Raw genomic sequence first — 26,911 nt, 5'->3', positions numbered from 1 at the left:
GCCCAAACAACACACATCCCCAGGCCTGAAGGTAAAAATGATATTCCGTCTTGAAATTTATCTTAATGAGCAAAATTCAGCCAATGGAACAGGGTGCAGATGAAAGTGACAGATGGGATCATTTACAGTTTGTTTCATTGCATGCCAGAAAATATTTTTGATGAGTTATTTTTCTTCCCTTTGTTACATTCTGCTGCAGTGTCACATTCTCACATCTCCCAACCCCGGCGGTTTGGAGGAATAATTTATCCTGGGCTGATCCTCGAGGGAGTCAATGGGGACACACCATCTGAGAATTTGGCCCCCTGGGTCTAACAGATATTGGGGAATGGTGAGGGGCTAACTGGCTGACACGCCGCTCAGATAGAATGCTGATAGGATGCGGGAAACAACCAAAAGAAATAGCAGAGATTATAACCTGGGCCTGAATCAGCAAGAATTCTTAAGCACATGTCTAACGTCAAGTGTGTGAATCGTCCTATTGGAGTCAATGGAAGAATTGTCGTTGACCTCAACGGGGGCAGGATCAAATTTTCAGCAGCCAGAAAGGAGGAGGGAAGTGTTCCCTGTGAGTTCAGCTGGCGCTCCATAGATCACTAGCTAGTGCTCTGCTTTCCCTCTGGTTGATAGATCTAAATATGGGGACCCCCTGCGATGGGGGACGGCAAGGGGTTGACTATGGGGCTGCAGTGGTCTTTTTTGGGGAAATTCTTTGCAATAGCTTTTAACATTTGGTTACTGTTGGGGGCGTTTAAATGTTGTAACCCTGTGGCAAGTTGTTGATGGCAGTGGTGTGAGCTCGTTCCCACTGCATTAGCTCCTAGAAGCCACCACTGAGATCAGAGCCCCCATTATGCCCTCATTCATACTGAGAGGCTGCCTCACAGTTTACAGTCTCGAGGTCAGGGCTAGTCTACACTGGACGCGCTACATCGGTGCAGCGCGTCTTGTGAAGACGCTCTCTGCCGACGGGAGAGAGCTCTCCCGTTGGCAAAACAAATCCACCTCCCCGAGAGCCGATAGCTATGTCAGCGGGAGAGCTTCTGTCCACACCGGTGCTTAGGTCCGTGCAATGTGTGTCGCTCAGGGGGGGCGGCTAATTCACAACCCCTGCGCGATGTAAGGGGCGCCGAAGTAAGGGGCAGTGTAGACCTGGCCCTACTGACCCCTTTCTTTTTAAAACTCAAGCCCTGATTGCAACATCTTCGCTCGCAGGGAAACTGAAGCATGGATGGATGTGCACAGGTGTCTGTTAGTTACAGCTCTACCGTAGCAGCTAGCAAGGGGAAGGTTTTCAAGCTGCTGTTGCTGGAGGTGGCTGGGTCCCTCTTCTGTTTACGAGTGCAGCAGCGTGGTTCTGGATAGAACAAAACGATGCTGGAGAACTTGCATATGGTCTCTAAATTGCCCTCTTCGGGAAAGGGCGCATCTGGGCAGCTCTGCTCTCTTCTGGATCAGATCAGGTTCTTTGAGGCATCTGCATTCAGACAGTGTCAGAGCAGGGGGAAGGTTGTCGAGGTGGCCTTCTCCCGCAGTTAATCACTGGACACCGGGGACCGAAGTATGGACATGGCCCCCTGCGCTCCGCAGTGAATCCAGTTCTTACTCTGGAGTCCATCCGCTGAAGGCTATGGGGGTTAAAGTGCTCCTGGTCAGGCCGTAAAAGTACAGTAAGGGGCATTAATCAGGTTGGCTGGAAGAATCTGTAGAAACTTATCAATTTGTCACTGGATATTTTCAGACATAAACGTCTGCAAAACTTGACCACTGCTAAATTAAAAGGTATCGCCCCATCTATCCGGGTTACCAAATGTTGTTCTACAAACTTGGAGAATGTCCTTTCTTTGTAGCCGGCCTGCTGAATTTCTGTGCTCAGAGATGCTAGTTTTTAGGCCCATGTTGTTTATTAGACCCAGTAAAATAGATGCGAGTAGAGTCTGTTGTAATAAAGCAACGGCTATCTCTACACCACCACTCGGACACCATTGTTATTATAGTAATTTAAACTGACAGCTCCATCCACCTGATTCAACCAGAGGAAAAACCATTAACCTTCCACCTTCTAATTTCTGTGGCGCTCAATTAACGGAGGTGTAAAGCAAGGACAGGTCGTTGGCTAGATGCTTTTATCTAAATCTTGGACTAGATTTCCTCTGCTGGGCTATTCTGTCACATGGATACCCACCATGTGACAGCTCTGGATAAATGATCCTAGACGAGACTAAAGGCTTTGTTTAATGCTTTGGGACTAAATCCTGCCTTGGATCCTCATGGGTAGAGCCAGGCGAATGCTGCAAGAAGAGGACTTGCACTTGTTCACCTAAATAAAAGCTGTGGATTTGCTTGGCTGATATTCATGGCCCTGTTGGCTCAATTTCTGCAGAGATTCATGTGACTGATGTCTCTAGACACGAGAAGGAGTGTGCAGAAAGTTGAGTGCTTGTGAAGACTTGAGTGAATGAGTGCTAGCACAGAGGCTAATGGGGGAAATGGCCCTTTTAAAATCTCTGGTTCCCCACCCTCCTTCAGTCAGAGAGTAGAAAAAATATCACGTGAACGTAGGTAACCAATCAACCCCCGCACCAGCCAGCCGGTAACTGAAGGGAATGGTTTGTGAACGAACCCCCTGGAGTTAATTTATTGATTTTGGTTTCTAGCAGACAAAAGAAAAGGCCCCTCTCCCAAGCCCAGGCCCCCTCGACAATTGCACAATTACGTGTTCTTGCAAAAGAAAAAAATGGGAGAGCATGCCCCACCCTCCTCAATCATCAACATTAAAGGCTCCGTCTCGCATCCCTCGGAAGTGGTTGGAAATGGGAGATGTGTGCTGACTTCTGACCAGATGTGCAGACCACAGCCACACCGCCAAAGAAAATCCATAGCGCTCAAGGGGGTGACACAGCACCTTGTGCCCCTGTCCCCAGGGGGTATGCCTTGGGGAAGTGGGGGCTGGGTGTTCCGGGTGCAAAGGTGCTGAACGATCCTCTCCAGGATCGCAACAAGGCGTTTGGCAGTCCCGGAGCAGGACGACCACTGCTCTCGCTAGGAGCTGAAGCACGACTCCCTCCAAGCTGCTAACCCACTGACCTGTGAGAATGGTGATTCCTGCTGCACTGAGCTGAGTGGCCCGCTCCCCGGCACCTCTCCAGCGGCTTTCCTAATGCAACCTCCCTGCACAAAGCCAGCTCAAGACCTACTTTTCTGGGCCAGCACTGCATGCTCTTTCTGAAGAGCATTTTGTGTAAGCGCTGAAGACCGCTGGATTGTCCTAGAGGCTGTGCGTACGCCGCCATAAAGAGTCCAGGTCAGCTGACTTGGCCTCGGGCTGCAGGACTATAAAATTGCAGTGCAGCCATTCGGGCCCAGGATCTGAGACCCGAGTGGGCAGGGTCTCAGAGCCCGGGCTCCAGCACCAATGTCCACATTGCAATGTTATAGCCCCAGATCTTTTGTTGCAGTGTAGACATGCCCAGGGAGACCAAGAAAACTCTGTCTTGTTATCCTGGGAGGGACCGACACAAGAACGCTCCAGACAATGAATTGTGGGGCATTTCTGCAACCTTCCTAGATTGAAATAGAGGCAGCTGGCTCACCTCCAGGATTGACAGCAAATGCAGCCAACACAAAGGAGTGGATTCAAAGAGCTTTGATCATGCAAATGCAGCCCTCTTGCCAAAAGATCAGCCCCCCTCCCCCGCGGGCAGTTGACCTGACCTGATAGAATTAAGTTTAGAAGAGGCAAACTCCTCCCTCCCTCTTTTTCTTTTACTTGCTGCTGAGGGTTTAACAATAACATGAATCCTAAATGTTCCTAGGAAACAGCAAGAAATTGCTCCTCTCAGCATTCTGCTATTTATTAATACGCAGCCCAATGGGAGTTCTGCCATTGACTTCAGTGGGAGCAGGAGTTAGAATTTACGACTTGATTGAATTATTTTATATTCTTATTTCTGCGCCTATAATATGAAGTGACATGAATATTCTGCTCTCTTACAGACGCGTACCTGACTTAGCTATAAAAGAAGCTGGCTTTGGAAATGCCTTATATTTATTTAATGATTAAGTCGGAAGATTGAAAATCTGGTATTGCTTTTTTGGTTTTATTACAGCTGGAATCTTGCTGCAGGCATCGCAGAACCTTGCAGACTCAGGTTCTTCAGAAAGAGGGAAAGAACAGTTCGGTTTTGCCTCTGTCTCTTATATTTCTTTTTGTTCTCCCTGGAAAATCCGCTTTTGGGAAATCGGGCTGTGAAACAAAACTGTATTTTTTCATTAGACTGACAGGTTGCTATGTGAAGATTGGATATCAACTGAATCACCCATTGAACTCTGCTGAGCGTCTGTAGAGGAAGCTAACCTCCAAGCTCCCTTTGCTTTATATATTTTTATACTTTGCAGTTGTTTCTTTTTATACACAGCAGGTAACTTGCTGGAACTGATTTGTGCAAAGGTAGAGCCTGGTCCTGTAAACTTTACTCGGGCAAGAAGTCCTTACTCACCCCAGCAATCCTGTCAGACGAATTCTGAGTCAGTGTCGCCAGGATCCGGTGCCAATTTCAATACACAACTATTTATACATTGTCTTAGGCACCGTTTGCCACAGAAATTGCATCAGATTAAGCTAGATCAGTATTAGCAACTCTTCAATTGATAAGAGCGCCCACACGAAGAGGTTTCATGGATTTAACTAAATCGATTGAGAGCGTGTCTACACTTGTAAGCCAATTTAGTTACATGGATGCAATTTCTATGTGAAGAGAGGGCTTCTCACAAGTGCCTGAATGCCTTGGAGGCCACATCCCATCAATCCGATTTCAGCCAGGACACGAGGACTGAATTACATACTGGTAATTTTATCCTGGTTCCTTGTTGCTTACCTCATGCCCTCATCAAATTGTTTTCCCCATGGCTTTGGAAAGATGCAACCTAAATGGAAGCAACTGATACTTTTATGAGTGTTTTATAGCTTGCTTCCCTGATGAGAAATTACTGCTGAACACAGCTCTAAGTTACATGAGGCAGGCTCTTATCCCCTGTAACTTTGCTAATACTGCAGTTTTATTTCAAAGTAGGTCGGCTGGAGCAGAGCTTCCATTATACAGGAGGTAACAAGAAACATGAGGGTTGTGAGCGGGACGCTCAGCACAAGACCTTAAAACAGTGCAGGGAACACAGAAGTGCAAAGAAAGTAAAAGGAAGAGAGAAAGATTTGGAAGGACAGCAAGTAAATATGACACCCCATAATGAGAGAAAAATAACTATACATTAATTGCTACTAGGCGTGGAGCGTGCCACTCAGATCGTATGGCCAACACCCGTACCCTATATAACACCTCTTCATCTGCTCATGAATACCTCCAAAGAAGGTCTCTCATGCACCCCTTCCAGTGCCCGATGTCTGTCGGGCTCTAGTGCCAGGTGCTACTAACATATACATCATTGTAATTATTCAGACAAGCGAATGGCCGCAGGACCAGTTGACGCTGTTTCAACTTCTCCCTTTTTCCAGTGAATAAAAGGCATACCTGACAAGCCTCTTTCATCCCCCTGGATCCTCTTTCCTGGAGTTGTCTCAGGCTGCCCTCATCAAAGGGGGAATCTGGTGTTTCAGCAGTTTCTAGCTGGTGTAAGAATGGCTAGTGATGAGATAGCGTCATTTATTCAATATTTGACTGTTGGCCGGAAGCTTGGTACACATCCCAACGCCAGCTCCTCATCGGGCCCCGATACTCCCAGCGTGGAGATCTATGAGTGAGATGGCAATGTTGCTCATATCACAGCACTTGAAATTAGCCTGGCCTTTCTCTGGCTCAGAATGCATGGGGGCGGCCAAACGTTGATTCTGATGAAAGGCCAGTTAATGGAGGATTGCTGATGTTTCAGGTATCACTGGAAGGCTCCAGTGCCCAACGCATCCTGTGCCGTGAATCAAACTAATTTTTTATGGCAAAGTGGCATGTGACGGCTATTCAACTGTAGATTCACACCAGAAGGGATTACCCCCGCATTAGCAGTTACCCCGCTGATGGGTCCTGATGACTTCTTCCAGGGTCACAGATTTTTGGTGTCCACGTTGATGAAGAGCCTTGGCCAGTGTGTCTGTTCAGGAAGCCATTCTTAAGCCCATCAAAGAGACAATCCTCAGGTAAATACAGTCTCTGGTTGGTCTTAGGTTTGTGCACAAGCACTGTCATAATAAAAACAAGGAGCTAGACATAGGGTATGTCTACACAGCCAAACCCCTCCACCCACCACGAGGCGTCTGAGCCCTGCGCTACAGACAGGCTAGTGGGGCTCATGCTACGGTGCTAAAAATAGCCATGTAGACATTCCCCGCCCCAGGATGCAGACACCAAACTCCAGCCCAAGGTAGAATGGTTCCCTGGCTATTACTAGTGCCACAGCGCAAGGTGGAGTCTGTAGACCTGCACTCTGAAACCTGCTGCTGTGTGGGGGTGTTTTCAGCATAGACATGCCATAGAGAAGGATGTGCGTTAGTAGGCATAAGGTCTTGGGCGCCCATATTGCAGAGTCTGCTGATTTATACCAGTCCCTTGACTGGCTGCAAGTACATGAATAATCTAATTGGATTCGTCGTTCTAGTGTTCCAGCCCTTTGCCTTATTAACATTTCTGATGTCAATATCATGCGGTGAGGGGGCGAACCCTGCCCCAAGGAACGGCACAATCTGGGGCAGACTCTGCATGGGGAACTTGGGGGAACCTTTCCTCTCCCTTCCATGGGGTTTTTGTAGGAAAGGGTGAACTAGTCCTACGAGAGCGAGTCTCACCTACTAATTTACTATCCAATGTGATGTGTGAACTAAGCTATTCTGAATCATGGGATATTGTGGGGATGGAAGATGGAAGCTTTTAGATGCGACGTAAAATATTTATTGTTTATTCTTTGTGCTATCAAAGCACCTAGGCACCCCAGCCATGGCTAAGGACCCCACTGCGCTAACCCCGAACTAATGTCTTGACTACGTGCAGCCATAACTTGTTTGTTTGGGTAGGAGTTGGGTTTTTAACTCTGCTGTCCTGCCCAAGTTCCAGTTTGTGTAATGACATCCTGCCTGTCTCAAATTCAGCCTGTACTTTCAATGGGTTTTGTTGTGTCCTGTCAAACAGTTGCCACTTCCCACCCCAGCCATGGTTGCAATTCAAGTGTGTGTGTGTGTGTGTGTGTGTGTGTGTGTGTGTAAGGGGGTGATTTTTTATGAAGAGTTTATAAAGAATTGTGAATCTTCATGCTGAGAGATGCTATGTTGATAAGTTATTAGTTGTAATAAAAACCTGGTTCTGGCCTTCAGGAATTTGCACAACATCTCTCGTGTCAATCTTTCTACTGCCGTCTCCTTTCCGCATTTCTCCTCCGAACAACCACCTCACTATTCACTCTCCCTTTATGCCTCCCGCTCATTCTTCTCCTCAGACCTGTTTCCATGTGGCTCTCAGATCCCACCTCATTGCCACACCTGCACCTCCTTCCCCTTCTGAGTCTGTCCTTAAAATTCCCTTCTTCCAAGGCATCTAGTGGTCCCCAAAAGAGAAAAATAAGTCACTGAAATAAATGGAAGAGAGAGGTCTAAATACAAGTTAGGGGATTAACGCAATGTGTGCCCTGCTTCCCTGGTCAATCACATTGCTTTTTGCTACACCCCAGTCTCTGGCGGGAGTTTAGCAGCTTGGACTTTAAGAATTCTGGGCAGAGGCTTTGTACTTTAACTGTATAAACCAGTAAAGCAGCCAGCCCAGTGCTGATAGTAAGTAAATAGCTAATAATGCTTAGCACTGCCTTTGTGCGCTATAAGAGCATAGGAATTGCCAGACTGGATCAGAACAGTGACCCATGAAGTCCAATATGCCCTTGCTGATCGCCCCAACTGATGTAAAGGAAGTTGCAAGGAACCCCAGAGCGGGCTGATACGGGATAATCTGACCCAGATGAGGGGGTCCTCGTATTCCCTAGTAGTTACCAAGATCAGGTGAAGGCTTGACGCATGAGCTTTTCTATGGGTCCATATCAGGGCACAAAAAGCAAAGAATGCTGCCTGGCAAAATCCCCCTTTCCTAGGGCAGGTCTGGTGTTACCCCAGGAGAGGCTGACCTACTCCATTATTCGAATCTGCACAATCTACCATCTCTCAAAGAGTGTCAAGCCCTGAACCTGCAAAAAAAAACAAACCATAAGCCAAGTGTAACCATGGAGGCAGATGGCAGCTGCGAGAGCAGGTACGAGGGTGACACATGGGGCCTTACGGGAGCCCCGCTTTATCTGACTGCAGCCCTAGACTGAGCTGTTCAGCAGACCCTGCTGAATCCTGTGGGCTTGTCCCACCAACCGTGGGCCCAAGGGGAAGCAAGAGAGTGAATCTGTCTTATCCCTCTGCTGCCCTGGGCCTATTCTCTGTTTCTTTCCTGCTCTGATAACCGGCAGCCTGCCCAGCCGCCTTCCCCTGCTCAGCTCCAGCAATCCCTGCCCAGAACATCCCCAGCCAGAGAGAGGGTGCTGACTCCAGCTGCTCTGGGGGCCCCCTGTGTAAGCCGAGGATGGGACAGAACAGAGCCTCTGGGAACTGAGGAAGGAGCTGAGCCTGGAGTAGCTGAGAGGATGAGGTGCTAGGGTGGCAGTTGCAGGAGAGAGGGCTTGATGTGACAAGAGGGGACCTGTGAAGAGATGCTGCTAAAGGCGATCAGCTTTGGTGGGCAGGGAAGAGAATTAATGCAGTGTGGATGAGTGTGAAAGGGGGACAGAATGTGTGAAGGTGTTTAAAAGGGTGTGCAAGGGGGAAGTGCATTATATTATACGTTGGTGTTTTGCGTGCATTGAGGGGGCTGCTCAGTTTTTACTCAGGCTGCTAAGTTTTCGGGACTGCTTTTTTTAAGGCTGCAACCAATCTCCAACACCACCGCATTACGGTATAACCCAAGAGTCAGATTTCCCTTTCACCCAGTTTCGGGTAGATGTAATTTCTTTCGCTCCAAGAGCCAATGCCTAAATTAGTGCTGTCTCCCCCTTGGTTGTAGCCTGGGAAGCTGTGCCTTTCTTGACACGTCTCTCCACCGTGGGTGAGGAGGCAGCGAAATGGAGACTATCTGTCATCAGTGAAAGGATGATCATTGTTTGTTTCACCCATTCCAAAATAATGGCTCTGTTGGGAACATCAACCGAGTATGCATCATGTCTTTTATAGTATATATTAATTTAGTATAGACATTAGGCCTACATTATTTCCCTCCTTTTAATTCTCCTGTATTAGCATTCAGGATCAGTTTTAACCCAGTACACATTTTGGTTATTTCATAAAGCAAAATAAATAAGAGAGCAAATGTATTTTTTATAGAGTACTGTGTGAGAGTGATGAATATAAAGCACAGCAACATCTTTATAATTTTAAAGCTTGCATTTCAGAACACAGTGTTTTCATTACATGGTGCAACTCATTCATTTTGGCGAGATAGATATAAACAGAAACAAATTAACTCAATAGTTTCATGCCGAGAATCTTAGTGATAAAATTGCCTATTCTTGTGAGTGTAAATGTTTTCAAAATATTAGAGACAACTGGAAAGTCAGGAAAGATGGGGTAGGGCACTCAAGGATAAAAAACAGGCATCTTTGCAGAATGCTGCATGTAAATAGTGAAATTATTTAAAGGTGAACAGCAGAAAAAGTGTTTGTGTCCTTTTTCTCTTTATAGTGGATAAAGGTCTGGTACGTTTTTTTAAAAGTTATTTTTCCTGCTTGTTTATATCAGAAATTCAGCCCTAGGCTGATTGGACAGCTAGTGAAATTAAGACATCACAAACGCCCAGAGAGCGAAAGTTGAGCAACTGAAAGGGAGTGAGAGTTTTAGACCATGTCTGCATGACCACTTGTCGGCAAAACTTACGTCGCTCAAGGGTGTGAACAAAACACCCCCCCCCGGAATGATGTAAGTATTGCCGGCAGAAGTGGTAGTGTGCACAGTGCTATGTCGGTGGGTGAGCTGCTCTTCTCCTGCTGACACGGCTACCGCCGCTCATGGAGGTGGTTTTATGATGTCACCGGAAGAGCTCCCTCCCGTCGGCATAGAGCGGCTACACAGGTGATTTTACAGCGGCGTAGCTGCGTCAGTGCTGCTGTACGCTCGCTAGTGCAGACGTGGCCTAAGTCAAACTGTTTAAACCTGGTGGTTATTTGTTTTTATCATCTACTTACCTTCAGTGACTGAGGGAAGATGCCTTTTTGGAGAGTCATCACCTCTGTCTCTTCCATTCAGTTGTGAGAGCAAATAATACACAGGCTTGAATACTGCAGCAAAATGAAAGGAGGCTGGAATCGATGGGCCTAATGATTCTCGGGTTAAAACAAAACAAACGAACAAATCTGTGGGAAACAAAAAACCTTCCACGCACAGGCCTAAGTTTAAAGTTCCTTTGCAGGTCACTCGTACAGCTCAAGTTTCCCGGGTAATTAAGTGCAACTAGAGCAGTCACTCCTGAGAGAGAGAAAAAAAAAAAAAGAAAGCAGCATTTGCTGTGCCAAGGCATTTGCCTTTATCCTGCTACTTCCTATTCTTAGTGTAGATGGTTCTGAAGATAGCGTAGTAAATGATTTGTTTTTACTTGTCACAACCGTATGCCCGCTGAGCAGTGGAACACAACTATACCATCCTGTAAGCCTCGGTGGCACCGCGCCAGGAGCCTGAGGGCTGAAGATAATTTGCATATAAATATACAAAAGATTTTAATCAGCGATAAATCCACAGAGTCGCTATTATTATTATTTTTATTTATAGAACACTTTAATTGTGCACAGTGCTTTCAAAACAGGCGGAAAGACAAAATACACATTACTGGGTTCTAAATTAACTGGAACCACTGGGGGAGGGAGAACTGGATTCTACTGTGCACAATTCAGTGAAAACCTCTGCTCCGGGCCGAGCAGGGTTCAGAAAAGGAAGCAAAATGGTAGCACACGGGATGAACAGAATGGACCGTTCCAGAGGGGTAGCCGTGTTAGTCTGTATACAGCAAAAAGAACAAGAGTTTTGTGGCTAATGCCCTTATATAAAACAACGGCACCAGATGCACCCTACTTTGAATTGGTGGGGTGATCCCCCCACCTTGAATAGAGCGTTCAGGCCTGGGCATCCTAGCGCAAAAAGGCTAATGCAGCAAAAGAGGTGAGAATACATGGGTGCCAGTAAGGATTAGGGGCAGGTAAAGACTACATCGATGGAGACTGTCCGGTTTGGAGAAAGGGGGACCTGAGGGAGGTCTATGAAGTAGTGGATGGTATGCTGACAGTACATCCGACTTGGAAGGAGGGAAGGCTCCCGGCTGATTTAGAGCACTGAGGCACCATGGAGACGTACACAGGTGGGCGCTTCGTTCCGGATCCCAGCATTGCAGCATGCACCGAGGTCTGCTCCAAACCTGGGCTGGATCCTCGAGAGGGACGGCTCTGCTTCGGCTGCCCCGGAGCACTGGTGCGGGGGTCTCTGCGGTGGCAGAAGTGAGCTGGGGCTGGGGAGGTCCAGAAGCAGCCGTCGTGGGGGTGGGGGTGATTTTGGTGGCGCAGCCGAGACAGGGCAGGAGGGGGTAAGAGACAGGAACAGGCCTTGTCTACACGGGAAGAACCAAGTAGGTCGACTTACAGCCAGGGCGGTGGTTACAAAAGTCACTGCTGCCCCCCTGCCCTGCTCGGGTCCCTGCGGGGTGAGGCCGGGTCTCTGCTCGTCTCGGGGGCGTTTAGCAGCCCCGTCGCCCCCTCCTCCAGCTCGCACTGCGGGGGAGCCCTGCCCCGGCTCGCCAAGAGCCCCCCACCCCACCCACATGCTGCCCGGGGCTGGCCCCGCTCCCGGCCCCGCCGCTTGGCTCGGGTCTCCCTGCAGCTGAGCGGCTGGCGGGGCTGGGGAATCATCAGCCCAGACCCGCCCGCGGCGCGCCGCCCAGCGCCCCCTCGGCCCTGGAATCCGGAGCCACTCCGGAGCGGAGCCGGTCTGGGAGCGGGGAGGAGCAGCGGCGGCGGCGGGCGGAGCCGGGGAGGGGCCCGGAGCCGGCGGGGGGAGGAGACTGCAGCAGGCAGGGCCGGGCCAGGCCGGTGGCAGCCAGGAGCGGGGGCGGGCGGCGGCAGGCAGGCAGGGCTCCCCGGCTCCCCATCGCCCCGGGCGCGGCGGCGGCAGCAGCGGTCGGTCCCCGGTGCAGGAGAAGGAGGCGGAGGGATCCGGGGTTCCGGGGCGGATGGAAGCGGCGGCCGGGGCCGGTCGCGGGGCGCCGCGGGGCCCGGCTGCCTGCCCGTCCCCGCCGCGCGGCGGCCCGTGAGCTCGGCATGCCCCGGTCCGGGTCCGGGTCCCGGTCCCCGCCGCCGCCATGGAGGAGCGCGCCCCGCACAAGCTGCTGCTGGCGCTGCTGCTGCTGCTGCTCTTCGGCCTGATCGCGCTGCAGTACGTCTGCCCGGGCCCCGCCTGCCGCCCGCTGCGCCGGGGCCCCGGCCGGGCCGACCCGTACCGGGCGGAGGACGAGAGCCCGGCCCGCTTCGTGGCCCGCTTCAACTTCTCCGGCCGCGAGCTGCTGCGCCGCCTGGACTTCGACATCAGGGGCGACGACCTGATCGTCTTCCTGCACATCCAGAAGACGGGCGGCACCACCTTCGGCCGCCACCTGGTGCGCAACATCCAGCTGGAGCGGCCCTGCGAGTGCCGGCCCGGCCAGAAGAAATGCACCTGCCACCGGCCGGGCAAGCGCGAGACCTGGCTCTTCTCCCGCTTCTCCACCGGCTGGAGCTGCGGCTTGCACGCCGACTGGACCGAGCTGACCAACTGCGTGCCGGCCCTGCTGGACAGCACGCGGGAGGCCGCGCGGAGACCGGCCAGGTGAGCTCCCCGCCTCCCCCGCCTCTTCACCTGGCCGCTTGTCCTCCTGTGTGTGTGTGGGGGGGGGGCAGGCTGCTCCCTGCTGGTGCGCCCCCAGGATGAAAATCCTTCCCGTCGCCCACCCCCCTTACCCCTGGAAAACGTGCTGCCTGGCCTCTTTTGTTTCCCAGCTGGGCACCTGAAATGATTTCCACCCCCACCCTAAAAATGAGACTCCAGGGCTTGCACCCTTAGCACCTCGCTATCTGGGCTTGGGCCCTTCCAGTCTTCTCTTCCGCCTTGCCTGGCTCTCTGGGTGCAGCAGGAGACCCCATCTCATTCCCTCTCTGGAGTTTAAAGGGATTTCCCCCCCCCCCCCCCCCCGCCTTTTCTCGCCCAGGCCTGGTGCTGGGGGTTTGTCACGGTGTGATACTGCAGTCAGGCAGCTGCTTAGCACACAGGAGCGAGGGCTGCTTGTCTGGGCTGTTTAAATGCTATGATTAGTGCAGCCTGACCCACATGGGAGGGAGCCATAGAAATAAAGTGCTTCTGAGTCATCCCATTTTTTTGTTTTTGTTTTCCCTAAACCTCATTTGATTTATCTGGGCGAGGTGTTTTGGGCGACCCTGGAAATCACTGCTGGTTGGAGCCCAAGCACAGTTGTGGGTATTAAAGATTTGTCATCGTTGCAGGGCGCTACAGTTAGGACCGGGCAGTCCTGTGTTATCGCTACAGCAAGATACCGCGGGAGTCATCCCTGTCTTGCTTTGTGTTGTGTTCATGCACCGAGATATAAATAAAGTACACAGATGGGCTGTGAAGAGGCAAGCGCTAAGTCACAACCAAACACAACAGGACAAAACGGTGTGGGAATCTGGGCCACCCCAATAACTGCAGAGAAAGCGTGGGTGGGATAAAGCCTAGTGTTTAAGGTAGAGGCAGGCCGGTTTAAAACTGACTTGATGGGGGGATTTTGCAGCAAGTTGAGCTTGGCTTGAATTGCTGACTCGAATAAAACCTGCCGGCTCGCTCTGCTGTGAGTTAGATCTTTTACACGATCTTCCACAGGCAGATTTTGCTGTGGCAGTTCTAAAGATCTCTCTGAATAGCTGATGGGAAGTCTCAGAGCTACTGATTCGTCTCATTAGAATCGTGCTGTTGTTAATGCACAAATGGGACCCGATTCCCTTCCCTTCAAGCTCTGAGTCCCTCTGCTGCCATTGACTTTAAGTGGACCGTGGCTGTCTAAAATCTGTCCCATGATCTTATTGCTACAGATTGATCTAGTGTACTGAGCTGTTGTCTTATAAAGGTGCCACTGCCTCTGACTAGACCATAAATAATGCTATTTTGGGCATGTTTTTCAGCTGCAGGGTTTTTATATGCCCTGAGTTCAGCATAAATAAACGTTGCGCCATGCAAAGCCAGGCTACTTCTATTGCTGAACGTTTTCCTTGCTATTATTTGGGTTGTCCTTCAGCTGTAACTGTGTTTGTTTTGGATTTGGGTTTACATTCCGAATATTGGTGAATTCTAACATGTTCTTTATTCATGTACCTTGCACTGAAGTTGCTAACTTGAGCTATTGCAGTGTTGATATTTAAATGCAGTGATTGCCTTTTAAAGAGATCAGGTGAATTGTTCTCATTCCGAACAACGATGACCAGTTTCAAATACTCTGTCTGATTATAACACATGTAGTCAGTTGTGTTATTAAAGAGCGTGTACATTTGTAGCGTGGAACACGCACATGGTAAGTATGGTCTTTCTTCTTTAATTCCCCGAGAAATTAGAAGCCAAGGTATCAGTGTCTTATGTCACTGTTGGAATAAAGTCTGGTACCTTTGCAATGAGGGGGTACAGTTATATTTCACATTATCTGAACAGTTAAGTCTAAGAACAAATTCATTTGAAACAGAATGCAATTTCGTTTTAGAATTTCTTTTGTATATAGGGTGACACTACACTGCCATCTAGTAGAAAAATGGTTAGCATCATTATCTTTCTGTATGAGGCTTTTTATGACTCTTAGCTGTTAGGATTCTTATTCTTTGTTTTCCCTATTGCTTTTAAATTTCATTCTATCTCATTAACATTAGGAATTAATTCCTTCCCCTTGTGGATCTACCACTGTGTTAGCTGCAAAGTTGTAGGATCCTGAACCTTCCAGGTCCTCTGTTTATGGAATTTGGTTTACCTGTTTTGTAAAATATGTGTTGCTTATTGGAGGAAATGGACATGGAAATACACAACAACGAGGCGCTCCAGTTTGTTGAATAGCTTTTAATTGTCCCCTGGAGATGGGTCCAATCTGCAAAATTCTAATTGAGACATGGATTCCTTGCCCTTGACTCACCCCTACCGCCAGAGACAGAGACATACAGGGTTTTGGCCCTGCCCTTTGTGGAGCTAGGGCTCAGCTGTAAACTAATAATCTGGATATGAGTCTGGACATTAATCCCCCATCTCTCCATAAAGCATAGGGCGGGTGTTTACATATGGGGTTTTGGTTGGGCTCACCTGTCTCTTTCCTGCTGAATTACTGAACACCCTGCAACTCAAAACAGAAACACAAGCTGGCTTGTGAATGTGTATACAACTAGATAGTTCAAAACAGAACAATGGAGTCTCTGTCCAGCAGAACTGTGCAGTACATCAGCGTCACCTCTGACTTCTGAGAGGCGATTGATCACAAGCCAGTAGGCCAAAGCTGAGGTGGTTGGGGGAGAGGGGCAAAATCCTCCAAAAGCTCCGATACTACTACCTTTAACAGAGGCCTGCGCTCTAAAATGATGTTGCTGTATGATTGAAAAACCCTCATTACACAGCCTGCTTAATAGTGCCCGTTATTCTCGCAGATAACGTCGGAGAATGACAAGCAGTTCATGGGAGTGTGACTTCGAAAGGTTAAAAATACTGGAACATGAGAAATCTTTTAAATAAGCAATAGTCCCTTTAAATCCTCCATTTTATTATCTTGTATTCATTTATTTGGTGCTATAGCAGTGACCAGCTGATCAGTGATTAGCCAACCTCTGCCAAGATTCTGAGCACCAGCATCAGACATGAATATAAAAACTTGCTGGACAGAATTTAACTAGGTCTATTTTGAGAGGAGCTAGAAAAGTATTAATAATAATTAGGTGTGTGCTTTGTTCAATGCACTGCAGTAGTAATGGTTAATAATCTCAGTGTAAACACATGGGCTAAACTGGAATTGGCCGTCCAGATCAGTGCACAGATACCATAGTGATGAGTGTAATATGGCTAACAAGACACATATACACTTACAGAAGGTCTGAGATTCTGACTTGAATGGTACTGCACATGTGTACATCTGGTCTGAATTTGCCCAGTGCATCTGGCTGTATTCTTATTTCTGAGAAATGCCTGGGAAGGGCCATATGACTGCTCATTGTTTCAACTAATATTCTAGTCTGCATCTGTATTCGGTTAGTCAGAAGAGGGTTCTGTGCTGAGACACTTCTCAATGTGTGCTTGCTTCTCAGATGGTTAAATTGCTGTCCTGGTTTGTCACTCTTTGGAATCTTTTCCCTTGTTCAAAAGTTGAGCATTTTGTTCAGATCGAAAATCCAAATGGGTGCTCTGTGATTATCTAAGACACGGCAGCGAGTACTTAGCCACAAAGGTATGATCCAGTTAAATCAGCTACAAGATGTTTGATTAGTCCCTGGAAGAATCCTAGTTAATGAGATCCCTAAGAAAGAAACCCGTAAGTTCTACTAAACCGGCTGTGGTGTACCTGAGAACTTTCATTTGAATGAGACTGAAGAGCGCTTTAGAGATTATGTGGATCATCTAGGAAATTATTTCCTTGATAAGGGAATTAGTCCTGAAGGAGAAACACAAGGCTGCGTCTCTGCCTGTAGTCAGAAGCGGGGGGAGGGAAACTGCAGAGCATTTAGCAGCCGGCGTCACCACAGACACGCAGCGTGAAAGGGTTTGAGGGCTGGAGCCCGGCAGCTCCATGGCAGCAATTCAGTGTCAAGCAAAGGTCGCCTTCGCCCTGCGGCCGTAGTGTGGGGGGGTTGCATTTGCTCGACCTCTGGGCCCGCGCCGGCGAGTTTCGGTTACCCACCCCCCCGCTTGCGGCCGAGTCTCCCAGCGGCATCTCCAGCCCGGCCTGACTCTCCCACCGGAAACCCCTCTCTCTCCTTCATCTGCTGGGCCCATCCCGGCTCTTCCCGGCAGCTCAGCTCATGGCCCTTCTCTTCTGGCCTCTGACCTTCCTGCTTCCATTCCACCTGATTGTCCCTCCACCCTCCCACCTTGCAAACCATGGCTCCTCGGCGGTGCCTTTCCCCGACCAGCCCTCTGCCCCGCTAGCACTGCCCGCTGGTCACTATACCAGACTGCCTCCCGGCTTGCACGTTGCTGCTGCCGCCCACCCCGGGCTGGCCTCCTGCTCTCGCTGACCCCCCCACATCCCCGCTGGCGCAGATAAGAACAGCGCTATTCTAAAGTAGTTGCCCCGAGCATTTGTGTCTTGCCACAGAAACACCGCAGCGTGGGGAGGGGGTGGGCAGCATAAGCCTTTTTTAACACCGTGGGGCTTCCCCTCTTCTCCACCCCTCTCCGTGAGGGCTAACTGGGACCGGCAGGGGGTATTGTCTTCCCAGCTGCACTGGTGAAGTTGGGCGGAAGGGGAAATGCCTTGCCTGCCTCTGAGGACTTCAAGGCCCAGAGCAGGGATGCGTTGGCCTGGCCCATTCTTGGAAGAGGCAGCCTTCTTCGTGGCACTGGAAGCCCTGAGCTAAGAGGCCGTTGGCTGAAAGGGCGGCGGGGCTGGGGGGAGTTTGAATAATGGAGGCAGCGAGTTACTTTTGGCTCCCAAGGTGCTGACTGGGAGGAAAAAAAACTTGGCGACACTCCCCAGCTGAAAATAAAGCAGTCTGGCTTTTTTCCTTTTCTCTCCCCCTCTGCTTCCTGGTGTGGGTGTGGGGGGCGGGTGGGGGAGCGGGGAGAGAAGGGGTGAGACAGGGATGGCTTGTCTCTCATCCTGGGAGTTCTTTCTTTTCTGTATTCTTTGCTCCCCTCTGTCCCTGGTGCTCTGCACCGGATTTCCTGTGCTCCCTTCCCTGCTTGACTGCCCTCCCTGTATTAGCTGGTGCTTCTTCCTTCCTCTGACCTGTGCTTATGGCCCCCTTATCTTGGGAATCTTACAGCTCCTGGAGCAGGGTGAGGAATCTTCTGTAGCTTTCGGGTGACCAGACAGCAAGTGTGAAAAATCAGGACCGGGAGTGGGGGGTAGTTGGCACCTATATAAGACACAGCCCCAAATATCAGGACTGTCCCTAGAGAATCAGGACATCTGGCCACCCTAGCTTTTTCCCCTCCAGCTGGCCTCAGTGACTGGAAGGCCAAGAGCCCTTCTTTCCAAGCAATTCTCTTTCTCGTCTCCCCGAGATTGTGGCGCCAGCTCGGGGAGCTAGGGTCTGAAGCTCCTGCCTCTGACAGCTTCCCCCGTAGCTGCTTCGGTGGGGTGGAGTTGCTGCTGAAGCAGGTGCAGCAGTGCAGGGGGGAGCGGGGGCTGCTGTTCCTTCGCCCTAGAGTTGCCTGTGGCTGGGAGAGGCAGGGGTGCAAGTGGCATCCCTGGTGCGGAGCGGCGGTGGCGTGGAAGTCACGCGGAGACTCCGAAGGGTCAGAGATCCCAGGGTGTGAGTGGTGCAATCTTTCGTCGGGTGGATTGTCTGAGCTGCCTGGCATCCGCGGGGAAAAGGGAGAAATAAATGTACCTTTTCCTGGTCGTGACTGACAGGCTTAGGTCACTTGATTGATCGGGGAAGTCTCAAAGCCTTTGGCACAGAGAACTGGAGCAGGGGCCAAAGTAACTGGGAGAGTCACAGAATGGAGATTCTTTGCAGCCCCGGCTAATTAATATGGAAAGTATCTACCCAGCTTGTCTGTGGTAATAAATCCAGTGGCACAGTTGTTAAAAACAGAGCGCTTGTGTTTAGACTGAGGAATGTAACAGGGCTTTTGAGCCACCGATCCCTGCAAAGTTAGATGGCGATGTGGTTTTATCTCCCGTCAGAACGGCTGCTGGCGTGTAAGGCATTGCTTCTGATATAGCCAATATCACGTACAGTAGCAGAGAGGCAGGGACTGAGAAACGAGTCGCTTTAGTTTTCAGAACCGAAGTTCTCAACCTATTCACCATTTTGGGCTGCATATGCAGCTCTCTCTGCGTTGCATCCACACCGTGTATATGCTACCTTTCTGGCCCTGAGGATGTCACGTGGGCCACAGCTGTAGACCGCGGGTTGAGAGCACTGTTCCAGCACCGCTAATAAAAGGAGAGAGAGAAATAAGCTTGTCATAGTCTACCTGGACCCATGAATTTTTATATGGGAAGAAATTTTATAGTGTTTGTCAATTGGAAACTCCTTGGACTGGAAACAGACTTGCCAGCGTTAGCAGGTGCTGGGTTTCAGAAAGTCTCCGATGCTGGTACCTTATCTCTATGACACTGGGTAGAAGCCATCCGAGGTTCTGATGTTCCGTTTTGGTTGCCTTTACAACCAGCCAGATTTTTTTGGGGGGGGGAGGGCAAAGGGGAAGCACTTCCCATTACTACACAGGAAATTGCATTAGAAACAGAAAAATCTTGTCTCAAAGTTAAGTGTATATTTTAGGGTAGCATCATCATTGTTTTCGATAATGACCAGATCCCCCATATGATGTCTGGAAAAAGTCTCTCTCTCTCTGCCCGAAGTTCGGTACGTTTTGGGGTTTCTCTGTGGTGATGCCCAAGTCCCTGCAGCTTGGACAGTTGGCAGTCGCTGGAATGAAAGAGCTGTGCCAGAATGAAGGCTTGGAACCAATTGTACTGCAGAAAAGTCGACAGAACGCTAGTAGGAATCCCAGCACCTGGCTTACTAGCATGCCAAGGACTGTGTTTCTCTCACAGGGGCGTTGCTCTGGGGCCTGCTCACCATTCTGTCTTGTATCTACCTCTGGCTGGTAGGGTTAGTCCGCTGGGCAATAGGTGTTTGGTTTTTTGGACCCTGGATTGAATGTGATTTAGTAGCTGTCTTTCCTTTGTATCTTATGTGAACTCTGGCTATAGAAAACAATAGGCAGAAGTGAGAAAGAATGGGGGAGACAGAGAAAAGGGGACTGGGACATGGAAGGGAAGCAAAAATGGAGAAGACCAGAAAAGACACGTGCATCTGTGCACAGACAGCTTTAAGGTAAACGTGTTTATTTTATACAGCATCTTTAAACCAGAAGGACTCAACAGTGATAGAGTCTTAGTGTATTGGCATCACCCAGTCACTACTAAGTGCAGCTGTTTCTGGGGTGGAACATGGCAGCTGTTCTTTTAGCAAGGATAAATGGTTTGTAGGAAGGGAAACTAACAGTATAGTCTCCAGTTGAAATGACAGGGTCATTTTTAAGCAAGCAAATGTAGTGTCCTGCTGTAAGTTGGAATTTGGCCAGACCATCAGGCATGACATGCCTGTCCTTGAGACAAGCATCATGGGAAACTCTCAGAAGCCTACTTCGTATTTATTTGCATTATAATTAATACAGCAAAATATTTGAGGGGATGCGGCGAAGGTCTGACATACAAGAGTACCGATTCAGTTAGCCACGGGATCTCTTCATGACCAGGAGGGTTTTGGTGCCTCATTCTAACAGTAGCTGCTCCCGCTGGGGGGGTAATGAATGCTACCTGCTAATACCACTTCCTGCAACATCTAGGTTTTCTTGGTGGTCTCCATCCAACTACAGACCAGGCCTGACCTCGGTGAGTTTATGAAACCATGAGGCTGGCTTGGCTTGTCATAAATAGCCTTCTAAGGATGGAATTTTTGTCTTAAACACAAATTCTTTGGTTGTTCATTAGTGTTAACTTAATCCCATTATAGGATCCTTAGAGCTGACCTCCGTGGTCTTGATTATAAACTTTAACTTTGTTTTGTAATTTCAGATTCTTGGATGAGTCAAATATCAGAAATAATGTTGCTGGTTTTGCAGATTAAATGTGCACTTTAAAAAAGGGCTTCTTAAAGGGTTTTAAAAAAAAACTTGCATATTGGGTCTTTTTTTGCTTCTACTTTACTCCAAAATTACTGTGGATCAAATTTAGTGATTTAACAGAATATATTATCGATCATCCATGTGATATTTTAACTTCTGAGAATTGTTTGTGTCTGGATCCAGGTAAAACAGTATTGATTGGGAAATATATCATGAGTGTTTGTAGTGGAGTTAGAAATGGGACGTCACAAATTATAAATTGCACTTTTATTTTATCCCATTTTTTATTTCTGCCGGTCTTCTGCCAAGATCACAGAGAACACATAGATGCTGCTTCATACTACTGTTGCACTAAAACGCTTTATTCTCTATTTTAGATACCATTCTGTTCTTTGCTAGGGTGTTAAATATTAAAATGCAGCTATAAGTGATAGTATAAACAGGATCAAGACACATGCGGGCTCTGCGTCAGATTCTTATTGATAATTTGCCATCGTTCTGAACTTGGCAACCTGTGTTATAGGTTGAGGAAATGTACTTTGAACTCAAGAGCATCACTGACAGATACATTTTTATGATAAAAGATGGGCAGTTTTAAGTATCACAACTCACGCGTCAGTTCCAACATATATTAACTGATATTAATTTGTCCCTCATTTATTTAATCTGAATTGTCAAAAATCATGTTCTCCACTGATGTAAATGTTGGAAAAAAGGACTTCTTAGTAGATTTGATTGCTTTTTAAATTTGACTAGCAGAGATGCTACTGAGATGCCAAGAGAATTGGTTTGTTTCTCGTGAACAGTTCAACGCCTAATGAATCACTTCAATGTACTTTTCTGAAGGAAAGCAGAGCAATTTAAATGCGCAGTGCATTGATTTACATCAAATGGATTAGACCTCTGTGTGCAATCCCCTGCATTAATTTACTTTCTTCAGCAACTGTAATAATAAAGACAGTACTTCAGTACTGTACCAGCTCAAATGAACTCCTATAGATCATTGCAGCTTTATGCGAAAGTGGAATAATAACCTACTGCAGGACATCAAATAGGGGAATGGATCTTTCTGAAATTACTTGGTTTATGGTGTAGAACAAGGCCACCTTGAGCCAGGTTAAAAAGGCCACTGAATACTGCCAAAGATCTGTGTTTTGGTTTCCTGTTTTCAGTAAAGTGCTATGCTGAAGAAGGGAACCTTTCTTTTAGCACCTTGGATTCAGCTAAATTGGTTCTAACCAGTGTAATACAGCATAATTAAATGCATACGTGTCTTGTGGCTTGTGTTGTGTCCTATAAATTGTCTGTGCTAGCAAAGTTTTTAATGAGAGGGTTTAATTTGGGCCTTGGTTCTATTTGAAGATTTTTTTTGTTGTTTCCTTTCCCCCCTCTCCCCCCGTCCCCCAGATATTGTCAAAGAATTTCATTGAATGAGCTCAGATTGCTTAATAAAAAGAAATCAAAATCTCTAAGATTTTGGCCTTTTGTAGTAAAATTCTTATAATCTGGTTTAACTTCTCTTAAGGTTATTGGAATCTTTCTTAAAATAACTGAGTAACAGTACAAAAATCTGCTGCTAAAGTCCGTGTGAGAACACCCTTTCAGCTGCAGACACATTCTGATTTAAGCCTCAGTTGCACTTCTTTATTTCTGTAATGTCTGATCTGTCATGCAATTACTGCACTCTGCTGCTGGAACCTTTTCTGACACCCACTGGAAGACAGAATGCAGAAATCTTGTTTCTTATCAAATGACTTAGCTACAAAAATGTTGTCGTCTTTGCTTTGTTTAGTAAAATAGAGATTACTGTTAGTCCTTGAAGCTATTTTGCCTTGTTTGGAATTATCCTTGAACACTGTTTTTTAATACTAGAAAGGACTAAAAGCAAGATGATCATTAAGTGGCAGTAAGAATTAGACTCCCATATCTGTGCGAGACAAAAAATATATACTATTCTAGGACACTGCCTTAGCCACGATGGGCCTGATTCCATTATAAGCCAAATCTTCGGGGGGTGGAATTCCCATGGGATTCCTGCCTGAATAAGGATTTGGTTCTGTAATTCTAAAATGTGATTGTGAACTGCTGCTTATCGAAGCCAAGAACACACATGATTTCAAAAGACACTTCGACTATTTCAGTAGGATACGGGGATTTAAAGGGATGGCAAAGATAAAGTAGTGTGAGAGGTATGTGGGGCCCAATGCTTTCTCTTTATGTAAGAAGTGAGCTGTTTGTTCTGATCCCTCCATGGTAGGTGAAGAATCTTTAGGAAGCCGGCATTAAGCGCTGATTATTTTTGTGATTGATTTGCTGATACTGGCAATTGTACAGTGTGTTCTGAGAGTAATAGGGCAGCACCCAATTATTCAGGCATTATTGAAATGAATCATATTTGTGTTGAGTAATATGTAACACTCTGGTATTTATGAATGATTAACCTAGTAAAGTTCTTCTTAAGTAGACATGAAGAAATGATTTAATTTCACTATGAACGCTCTGTGAAATTAATGAAAGATAATTACGCTCACTAACGTGTGACTATGAAGCCAAAGCAGTATTTTTTTTTGTATTTAAGTTTATATTGCTGGAGCAAGTGTTGTATACATGATTCCTTCAGCATGTCTTCCCCAATAAAGCCTCCCTTTGTTTAACATTTCATATTTTTTGTTTGCTGTTTCCTGAAGTGATCAGAAAATCATTGGTAAACCTTAACTCAGAATGTTTTCTTACACACACACACACACACACACACTCTCTCTTTCTCTCTCTCTCTCCCTTTGTACCTGTGTCTCTGGACAGTATAGAACATATGGATCACAAAACAATGCTGCTTCAGTTATTAATGCCCATTAAAAAACAACTAGTGTTTTTTCTAATTTGACTCTTCATAGAATTTATGCTTTTAAAGAGGAATTCATTTAAAAGATCTGTTTTGCTTGTATACAGCCTTGAGTGAAATCTCAATTTATTTGAAAGTGCCTTGAAAAGTCATTAGCAAGGGGCTTAGAGATCTGTATGTCATAAGATTTGTTAAGATGAGACTCAAATCATACTTTTTTATTTCTAGAAGCTCATCCTACTTTTGAGGTGATATGAACTAAATATATGGAGCTAACCGATAATACTGCAGCATTAAACAGTCTTGCACATCTCAATAGAAGTGCTGTGTAAGAGATGTCTTTCAGAAGATCTTGGTAGCAAATGGTCTTAATTTCCCATAATCAAAAGGATTGTTAGGTTTTGATGCCCTTGGGAGTCTGAGTAGCCTGAAGAGCAATCCTTCCTTTCTTCCGTTTGGTAGGAGGTGAATAAAATATTGTCAGGCTTCCCATAGAGATTAAACAGCTACCATACTCCTCTTTTAAGAGACAGCAGGTACAGTGCTGTTTGTTGAACAAAATCTGTAGTCTAAAGATTGGAAGTGAAATACTGTAGCATTGTTTCATCTTCCTAGACTATCTCTTGTGTTAGGGACAAAGATAACTGGCATACAATGCTACTGAAAAAAGTGGGGTTTTTTTTCTGATCAGAGCCAAATAAGTTAGAAATCTGTTTTTGACATCACCTCTTTTGTTGTGGCATTGCACATGAATAAATGATTCTGGCAGCAGTCTGGGGGAAGTTAACTAACGGTGTAGGAGAAAATCTCAGGGTTTATTTTTGAGTTTTAAATGCTGCAACGAAAGCTGAGTGTTAGGTGGAGAAGCTTAATATGTGCATTCTTGATACCTCCCTTTTTTGTCCTCTATTTGCAAAGGCTTCTGGGAAAAGCTATTCCCTGAAGTAATCTTGGCTCATTGCAGGGTTGATCGCTTCGTATGGGGTGAACAAATACGTTATTCAGAATGCTTTTTTGTACTTCATTGGAAATCAGCATGAAATAACTTTCCACCTCTCCATGGCGATGGTACGCTGAGGACAACCGTTCACTTGTTGTGAGCTCGGTTGCAAGGTAAGGGAAGGGGATGGTTTCATGGTTTGCAGGCTCCCAGGAAAGCTGTGTGTTCCCTGCTGTGATGCTGGTCCAGTCTGCACGGTGTATGAGAACAAGGGAACGACATGTCTGCGCGATAGCCAGGAGCGTGCTTTCCAGCACGAGTAGACAGACCTGCTAACTGCTTGAGCTAGTGTGCTAAAACCAGTGGGGTAGCCAGGGGCAGCTCCGTCTAGCAGCCCAAAGTATGTACCCAGGGGCCCAAGGAGGTGGCTAGCCCGAGCTGTGGCCTGCGTTACCTGCCGGCTCTGTGGTTGTTTTAGCATGGACGCTCAAGCCGAGCGAGTGTGGTTCTGTCTGCTTGAGCTGGGAAGCGCGTTCCCAGCTGTGGTTCAGACACAGCCAGCGAAAGTACCTGCGAGCAAGTGTGAAACTCAGCAGTACGTTTCTATCCCACAGTGGCTGCGCGAGAAGCCAAAAAATGAGCAGCCCGACTGGCAAAATGAATGCGATTTAAACACTTTCAGCTTTAACACCCTGAAATAAATCGTTGGTTACACAGGAAGCCATTTCCTGCTGTTCCTTTCACTAGTGGTTCTTGAGTGGAAAACTATGGGCGATTCTTCAGCTTTGTTCAACGGGCCACAGAAATCCAAACACAGCGTCTGCTCCACACAGTGTTGTGTAGCACAAAGGTGGATTTGATGGGAAGTTAGGCTCTTAGCGATTGCATAAATGACTCCATGATGTAACTAAAGAGACTCTTTCTTTTCAGGTTGTTCAAGGACGACTGAATTAAGGGTACAGCTGTTCTGCTCTCCACGGGGTAGGCTGGCATCTGAACGAGGGCAGGCGGGGGGGTCTAGTGGGGGATGTGTAGCGCAGAGGGAGTCGACAGGTCTGAGCTTTATTCTCAACTCTGCCCGTGACCTGCTGCGTAACCTTGAGTAAGTCTGTGTCTCCTCACCTCAATGGGCTGGCTGGTCAGTGCAGATTGTCGTCTGGCCCATTTACTTTGTAAGCTGGTTGGGACGGGAAAGGTCTCTCGTGTTTGTTTTCACGGTGCCTTGCACAACGAGGAGCCGATCTCTGTAGGGCCTACAAGATGCTCCTGCAATAAACAGTAACTCTACTGCGCAGAACATGTGTAAATATTTGTAAGGATTTAGCTTAAAAGCAGGTTTAGTAAAAAAAAACAAAACACTTTTTTTCTTCCTGACCCACTAGTCTGCACTGGTAGATGGGTGCAGAGCTGGCATAGGATATGGTATGCCGATATCCTGTACCAGTATTTAGAGTGAGTGTTTTTATGCTGGCAGGTTTCTTAGCAGAGATACCTGGGGATAAAAAAAACGAATCCGGTAACAAATAACGTATCTTATGGGATCTTTTTTGCTTCACAGCCACTTACACTGGGAACATAACACGTGGTGTTTCCACCTTCCTGGAACTGAGAGAAGACCAGACACAGCTGATGTTGTGAATGACTTCCTGAGGCATGAGAAGCCAATGGAAAAACCCCCATAAATACTGGCACCTGCTCACGCCCCTAACCGAGAGTCTGTTGGTTTGATCCTAGTAAGAAGACTTCAGGGGTCAGGTGTCACCAGATGTCATGGCCACAAAATAGAAACCTGAGATTGCTGCCCAGTGCCTTTAGCACTGTATCTGTTTAGGGTGAGTGACTTATTGCTGCATCTGTTCAAAGTGGAGAGGACTGATCTGTGAAAAGGCACCTAGCAGAGCAGAGCAGAGGTAACTAGCTTCTGCCAGAATTTTCCCTGGACAGAAATATCAAAGTGCTTTACAAAGGTGGTTGGTATCATTAGCCCTGTTTTACAGATGGGGAAACTGAGGCACAGAGCGGGACGTGATGTGGCTGATGTCACCCAGCTCTGGTACTGGCCTCCTGGGAACTGAAACCAGGTCTCCTGTGTTTCTGTCCCATGCTCTGTCCATTAGGCTGTACTGCCTCCCATCATTGTCCCATTCCAATCACGGTTGACTTCTCAGGCCTATCTTGTATGCCTTTTAGTGACTGAAAAGCTGAATCTGTAACATGGTTGAGGGCTGCAGTTTAAAGCTGATGCTGGTTCTGGAATAGGTATGTTAGCTGTTACAAATGA

At 47.5% G+C, this 26,911-nt stretch overlaps 1 protein-coding gene across 1 annotated transcript in view; it reads left to right on the top strand.

Annotated features, from left to right (window-relative positions):
• Positions 1-12,327: 12,327 nt before the first annotated feature.
• The window catches only part of HS6ST2 (heparan sulfate 6-O-sulfotransferase 2), a 210,089-nt gene continuing 195,505 nt past the window's right edge, over positions 12,328-26,911 (top strand). Inside the window, exon 1 of the mRNA XM_067548019.1 lies at positions 12,328-12,862. Coding sequence (XP_067404120.1) covers positions 12,360-12,862 — 503 coding nt within the window. The 5' untranslated portion in view covers positions 12,328-12,359. The remainder of the gene's footprint in view (positions 12,863-26,911) is intronic.

Source organism: Emydura macquarii, unplaced genomic scaffold, assembly GCF_026122565.2.
Source record: "Emydura macquarii macquarii isolate MOO-44397 ecotype Brisbane River unplaced genomic scaffold, CSIRO-AGI_Emac_v2 contig_1253, whole genome shotgun sequence".
In the NCBI taxonomy this organism is placed as follows: Eukaryota; Metazoa; Chordata; order Testudines; family Chelidae; genus Emydura; species Emydura macquarii.
This window is presented reverse-complemented; position numbering and strand designations above follow the sequence as displayed.